Below are 7,025 nucleotides of genomic sequence, written 5' to 3' on the forward strand. Positions count from 1 at the left end.
TGAAAGCTGAGAAAAAAGCGGTCATTTGACAATGTCTACTTGTCAAGCAGGTTAAGTATGTGTATTTGAAATTACATCATCGATAGGAACATTGATATCAACATCTATGAATTTGACACTGCCCATAGTTCCAATTTCATCAAATATATCAGAAAGTGTGACACAGGCGGTCTGTAAATAAGCGAGTCTGGACCAGACAATCTAGTGATCAACAGCACGAGCATTGATCTGCTCAAATGGGAACCGATGAAGTATGTCAAGCAAGTCAGTTAGCCTGACCAGCTGGTCTCGTTAGTTACGACAAGCAGTCGCCATTTATGGCAAGCATGGGTTCTACCTTCACGGATATCAACTGTAGAGAACGGTGTTGATGATGTCAGTCACTACATTGTCTGGTCCAGACACAGTTATTTACAATCCACCAACTTTAATGAGTTTAGTTTTACGCGGGCCTTATTAATATCCCAACAGTATCACGGCCTTCAACATCGGTAATAGGCATCACACATCGTATCCATGGGAATCCAAACCAGGTACTCGGCGTGATTTAACAACAAGGATACCCTGATCCGCCCTGTGCTGCTCTGCTACAGGTGCTACCGTAACCCTGGCACTAAGCAGCACTGAAACACTAGGCACAGACAACACCTGGGGCCCGTTTCACAAAACTCTCGTAAATATAAGGTCTCGTAACTCCTACGATACATCTTACGATACTATGCTAAGGGCGTTTCACGAAACTATCTTACTACTCTCGTTGCTACGAGAAAACTTAAGGTAACTTGTAACTCTCGTAACGCGAACTCTTTTGCTGAGAAGACCTGAAAAGAACATGGAATGCGAGTTACGTCCCTTTGTGCGAACAGACGACAACAATCCGCCTTATAATGGAGGACGTCAAGGCAAAGGCAAGGGCGAGAAAAAGTAATTTCTCGTCCTTCGAACTGGACATTTTGACAGCTGAAGTTGCCCAAAACAGCAACTACCTTTTTGGGAAATTGTCAGCTGCAGTCACAGCTGCAGGCAAGAAGCGTCTCTGGAATGAGATCGCAGAAAAGTAAGTGATGACCGAGTCTTTCGCTCGTGAACTTCATCCAATATTCGACTCTGATTTCAGTTCAATTAAATAAAGTGAAATTCCAGAAACACAACGACTAGAGAAACACAGCACTTCATCTTTATTTGTAACACGTATCATCAGTGTATATTATTAAATACTTAGTCCGATATAACATCATAACAAGTAATGACTACCTCGATGTACAGCGAAATTAGTGGGCGTGACAGGTTCCGGCGTCCCTAGATACAAAATGGCGATGTTGCCGGAAAATTATTTGTTTAATTTTTGGTATGTAGATATATGTAAAACGTTCACATTTCCAAAATTATTTCAGACTAATTATGATATCATCATGAAGTGGATATCATCTGTCGTTGTATTATGAACATGTATCCCTTACAGGATCAATGCAAATGCCAACACCAAGAGGGATGGGGATGAGGTCCGAAAAAAATGGACTGATTTCAGGTGAGGATCGAACCATTGATCTTTTCAAGACTGAACCGCTGCATGTCTTGTAACTTTACTATGGACATTCAAATCCTTTCCATGTCATAATTTGCTTAGCCATAGTGAAAAAATAAACATCAATAACATTTTGATCCAGGTTTGAGGACAATTGTCCTTAATTATTTCCATTACAATTTGTAACATAAGATATTTAGGTAACAAATAAATATAAGTAATTTGTATTTAATGTACAAGAACACTGCCACCAGTTATTTCACTTGATACGCTGACGTAAATGTTATAATGTATATATGTCTTCAAATTGGAAATAAACATTGCAATTAATTACAGCTACAAGTACTTAACATACATGTATTAACAGCAAGTCCAAGATACTGGTACTATCAAATTATTTTAAATTTGCATGATAAATCATGTCAATTAATTTTTGATATATCATGATCATGTACACATGATTAAATTTTCCCAGGTCTTCAGTCAAGAAAAAAGAGATGACCAGAAGGAGAGAGATGAAGAAAACTGGTGGCGGTCCTTGTCCCCAACAGTTGTCAGAAGTTGAAGAGAGGGTATGAGAAGAATTCAGTGTATAGCAAAAATGTTGCTGAAAATTGTTGTAGACTTTCTCTTTATAGACAACAATTTAAATTCACAATGACCAAGTTTTTAAATTTCAACCCTAATGGTGTGAAGTAATTATTAGTGAATATATTGTTTGATCACTGAAAATACTTTTTAGTCAGTACAATGTATCAACCATGACAATTTTCTTAATAGGTAGCAAGTCTCATACCTACTTGTCAGCTGGAGGGGATTGAAGGTGGGATGGAATCTGAATACTTCCAAACAAGTAAGAAGTAGCTAAACATAAGCATAGTAAATATCATGTAAAATGAAACAACATTAATTTATTTTCTTTTAATAAACCATTTGAGTTATTTTCATATGAAGTCAGAGAAATTAATTCAAAAAGATTGTCTTTATTTCAATTTGAGAATATTTCATCATATGTAATTCATGTCATTATAGGTCCAACAGACTCATGCACTACCATGCAGTCCCCACCAGAGGACTCAGTGGACACTGGCAACAAGCGTGTCCCTGATATCCCAGTGGAAACCTCCTCATCTGAAGGTTTGTTCAATTACATGTATGTCATAGACAAATCAAAGTAAACTGGATCTCTCTCTCTCTCTCTCTCTCTCTCTCTCTCTCTGTCTCTCTCTCTCTCTCTCTCTCTCTCTCTCTCTCATTTTTCAAAGTAACATTTTATCATCACCATTATATTTTGTTAACAGATTTCATAGCATCATTGCACAGTGCGGTTTCAACTCCCAACACTGCAGTGAAGCCACCACTGAAGCATACCAAAAGAAAAACTCATACAGGCAAGTCGTTATAATACATCTTCTATTAATTTAATGTAAATGATTCTTTTTTTCTACTGAATATTTGAATGTAGTTCATTTTCAACTGTAAATTTTGGTGTGGATAACTAATGTCAGGCATTTCTTATTTACAGTGGCTGTTGACACTGTGACATCTGATGATGACGACTTTCACAGTATTATCAAAGTTGAAAACGAGAAGTTAGAGGTGTTGAAGAGAATAGCTCGTGCTATGGAGGAGCGAAATGTCATTGAAAGAGAAAAATTAGAATTGAAGAAAAGGAGAATAGATTTTGAATCAGTTATAAGCATTGACCCAGTAATAAAGTTTTGAATTGATTGAACCCTGAACACTAAGTGGAAAAACATTAAAAAGAAGTTTTAAAAGATAAATAATTAATATGTAAAAGATAAATAATGAATAGATAAAAGATAAATAGTGAATAAGTATTGCTAGTATATGTAACCATTGCCATTACTGGAATGGGTGTGTTCATACCTATCAAGTAAAACAGCAGCAGTTTGATGTTAACAGAGGTTTGCCATTAAGGTGGTATTTTTTCATCAAGATTTGTGTACTCAAAGTCATGTGACATAATAGACCCTCAAGCTGAAAAAGTCTGCTCTCCTGTTTGCTTATTAAGAAATGCTCTTTAATGACAGTATGATTTTTTAAATATCTGACAACAATAGATTACCATGCTTCTGAAATTTGGGGCTATAACTGAAAGAGATTGTAGAGAAAATGTACACAGCTTGTTCTCTAGGAAATGTCCTGGTTTCAGTAAAATAGTATATGGTTCCATCATACAAAGTGATATTGGAAGTATTTCCCAGGTGTATTACATATTGCACTATGCAATTAAACATGAACATTAACTGCAATACTACTGTATTTTGAGTAATGCTATACAACATGATGACCGTGCAGATGTGAGTATGTGTCTCATGTTCAAATCTTGTGCACATATACTGTTGTTTCATATGTATGGCACTACCAATATTGTGGATATATAATATGTTTGATGAAATCTTTGAAACAGAGATGGAAAGATATTTGGTATTAAATCAAAGTATAATCACCTCATCATTTCCAAACAATTCTTGTGCTTACAAGACTGTTCGTGAACCCAAGCTGCACATGTTACATTACATGAACATATCTACTGCTTATTGTATGGAAGTTCAGATTATTTAGCCATAAACTTAATGTACATCAATATTTGTGTTTTAAAAGTGTTAATACTGAATTAATCACCCATGAATAATCTCATGTCACTCTTAAACCAATCCCACTAAGTTTTGGTCTGAGATAATGGATATGTATCATGTAATATATCTTTAGATTGTTGTTTTCCTGTGACTACTTACACTGTACATATGACATTTTTTTACATTTGTAAAAGTGCAAAGTTCGTTCCTTTTTCTTTTGACTTTGGTAATGTTCAATTCATGACTCATTTACTGTACATGAAAGTTCCTCTTCCTTTTTAAGCAAACCTATCCTTAATTAAATTCCTGCGGACACTTTGTCCATCATTTTGTGGTGCAGTCACAGGAAAATTATTATCATCATTTTCATCACCATCAATGTCATCGTCTAGAACACAAGGCATATGTCTACTGATGCAAAAATTATGCAGTTTGAAACAAGCCATGATAATTCTAGAGCTTTTAGCAGGTGAGAAGGGAAGGCAGCCAGTTGACTTATGTAGGCATCTGAAAACAGGAAATCCAATTATATAAACATATGTCTGTGTGTGTAATTAAATGTCACACATCATATAATCATATTATAATTACAATTTAAATTAATAAATAGATATTTGTTTTCATGTTATTGACATTAAGTAAAATACTTTCAAATGTTATGTACATTGAGTATATTTCCTCAATGTTGTTACATATCATCTAATTTTCACTTGATTGGTACGACACAACTGGTATGTTCATGACTGACACAACTTATTTTTTGTTTATTTCTTAAACATACAGGGTTTGCCATCATACCTGAATCTTGATTTCAAGACACCAAAGGCCCTTTCTATCACATTTCTGGTTTTGCTGTGACAGTTATTGTATCTCTCTTCAGGGTATGTCTGTGCCTCTAGGATTGGTGTCAATAGCCATGAACGACTTGGATATCTAATGAAAAACATTCATGGAAAAATGAACATAGTATTTCTAATTTAGGTCAAATCAAAATGAAATCAAACTGACATCAAATGGGGTTATGTTAAATCTATATGATGTTAATTACACAAATTTGGAATTGCTTGGGTACGAATTACATTTTAATAATTAAGAAAACTAATGCTAACTATCTAGAGTGTTAAGCATATGGTAATCAGGTAAGAATTAATGTATTGACACTGACCCTGAGTCTCCAAGTAGCCATCCATCTATGGGTGTATTCTCCAAGTGTTGTCCAAGGGCAGAGTTGGACAGCACCGTCGCATCATGAGTTGCCCCAGGCCATCTGCTCACCACATTAAGGAATCTAGAAAAGAAACATTCATATGTGTTACTTTGTTTGATTATAAAAAAAATAAACAGACTGAGGATAATTTGTGTATGATGTCAGATAATATGTATATTTCATCTTGTGGTATGAAAAAATTGATATGATCATGAGTGGCCCAGCTTTGTTATACCACAAAATGAAATCTACATGTTATTTGACAACAGTAACTAAATGCTCCATTTTGTACATTTCTATCATTGTTTATAAATGACATCAGAAATTAAGTCACGAACAAAAGTGATATTCTACTAACTGAAATAACATGTTACTCCACTCAGTGAAAATACAATTTATATTTTCACCAGGATTTACAGTAATTCAACCTTAAGAATATAATAAACAAGTCCTCTACATTACATTTAAAATGCGCTATTGTTATGTACCAACAATAAACAATATTTATGTTATCATCAACTGTAAATCATTGTATACTTACCACTTATTTTTGAAGGTAACTATTACTTTTTTGGCATCAAGTAATTTTTGTCCATAATATTTAATAGTACATACATTTTTGCATTTAACACTCTATCAAATTGTAATGCACTAGTGTCCAAGAATATTCTGAAATTGTTTTTTATGTCTGTTGAGTGTAATTATGGGCATGTGACATATACCTATGACATAAACACGTTGATTGATCAGTACTGGTGTTTTTGTTTCACATCTTTTTTCATTTTAGGAAATCCATTTTTTTAAATGAACCAAAACTAAGGGAAATTACTCCAATTTGTTTTGAGATAGATATGACAGTTATCGAAGCAAGAGTTAAAGAAATGTGTTACACATAAAGAAAATATCAAAGTTTACCTGAGTTTGCCATCGCACACAGCCTGTGTATTTATGGCATGGTAACCTTTCCGGCATACGTAAGCGGGTTCATCGTCACCAGTCGGAGCCTGAATTGGGATGAGGGTGCCGTCAATACATCCGAGAACCCTGGGGAAACCTGCCACTTGATGGAGACCTTCTTTCACGAAACGCTGCTCACTCACAGCGAGCGGAAAGTGGATATTGTCCAACGAGTTACAAATTGCCTCTGTCGTAGCATGGAGGATACGAGAAACACTCGGAGTGCTGATGCCATGCAGTTGGCCGATCTCGGAGTAGAAACCTCCTTTTGAAAAAAATCGCAGCGTCGCGAGCACTTGGGTTTCTGGTGAAATCGGCACGGAACGCTTAGTGTCTCTCTGAAGGTAGGGACGAGCGAGATTAATCAGCTCAAAACAAGATTCCCTGTCCATTCTGTAGTTCATATACAGATCGTCGTCACTTACGATGTCCAGCAGACATGTCCGATCCCGAAAAACACGCTGTTTTTTAATACTTCTCTTGCTGAGTTTCTCTTTTAGCAATAGGTAAGTCGCCATTTTGTTCTTGAGTTACGAGAATAATGCTCACTTACGAGAGCAAATAGCTACCTTATTTTTTCTCGTAAATTTAAGGTATCGTAAGCCTACGAGAGTTTTGTGAAACGCCCATAAAATCGTAAGATCGTGCTACGAGAAAAGTTACGAGATCTTAGGCTTACGAGAGGTTTGTGAAACGGGCCCCTGGCCACTTCGGTACCTTGACCACAACACCG

At 35.7% G+C, this 7,025-nt stretch overlaps 2 protein-coding genes across 2 annotated transcripts; one reads left to right on the forward strand and one right to left on the reverse strand.

The window, feature by feature from the left end:
- Window positions 1-739: 739 nt before the first annotated feature.
- LOC137280709 (myb/SANT-like DNA-binding domain-containing protein 4) lies at window positions 740-3,334 on the forward strand. Its single transcript, XM_067811933.1, has 7 exons — window positions 740-1,057; window positions 1,463-1,528; window positions 2,001-2,097; window positions 2,306-2,378; window positions 2,558-2,662; window positions 2,827-2,916; window positions 3,051-3,334. Exons 1-7 carry the CDS (start codon window positions 888-890, stop codon window positions 3,248-3,250), a joined length of 801 nt encoding a protein of 266 aa, XP_067668034.1. The 5' UTR covers window positions 740-887; the 3' UTR covers window positions 3,251-3,334.
- A 1,072-nt stretch (window positions 3,335-4,406) lies between these two features.
- On the reverse strand, window positions 4,407-6,981 carry LOC137282128 (putative nuclease HARBI1). Its single transcript, XM_067813854.1, has 4 exons — window positions 6,251-6,981; window positions 5,294-5,494; window positions 4,927-5,061; window positions 4,407-4,635 (listed from the first exon to the last, which is right to left on the reverse strand). Exons 1-4 carry the CDS (start codon window positions 6,808-6,810, stop codon window positions 4,407-4,409), a joined length of 1,125 nt encoding a protein of 374 aa, XP_067669955.1. The 5' UTR covers window positions 6,811-6,981.
- Window positions 6,982-7,025: the final 44 nt, after the last annotated feature.

This window comes from Haliotis asinina, chromosome 4 (genome assembly GCF_037392515.1).
Source record: "Haliotis asinina isolate JCU_RB_2024 chromosome 4, JCU_Hal_asi_v2, whole genome shotgun sequence".
NCBI classification, from domain to species: Eukaryota; Metazoa; Mollusca; class Gastropoda; order Lepetellida; family Haliotidae; genus Haliotis; species Haliotis asinina.

What these genes read in the sequence shown, in the direction of transcription:
- LOC137280709 (XM_067811933.1), top strand. Translation starts at nt 888, where the DNA reads ATGGAGGACGTCAAGGCAAAGGCAAGGGCGAGAAAAAGTAATTTCTCG. An exon ending in TGGAATGAGATCGCAGAAAA is followed by an intron (nt 1,058 to 1,462) that starts GTAAGTGATGAC and finishes TATCCCTTACAG; the next exon opens with GATCAATGCAAATGCCAACA. An exon ending in TGTCAGAAGTTGAAGAGAGG is followed by an intron (nt 2,098 to 2,305) that starts GTATGAGAAGAA and finishes TTTTCTTAATAG; the next exon opens with GTAGCAAGTCTCATACCTAC.
- LOC137282128 (XM_067813854.1), bottom strand. Translation starts at nt 6,810, where the DNA reads ATGGCGACTTACCTATTGCTAAAAGAGAAACTCAGCAAGAGAAGTATT. An exon ending in GTGTGCGATGGCAAACTCAG is followed by an intron (nt 5,495 to 6,250) that starts GTAAACTTTGAT and finishes TATTATCTGACA; the next exon opens with TCATACACAAATTATCCTCA. An exon ending in GTCTTGAAATCAAGATTCAG is followed by an intron (nt 4,636 to 4,926) that starts GTATGATGGCAA and finishes TCCTGTTTTCAG; the next exon opens with ATGCCTACATAAGTCAACTG.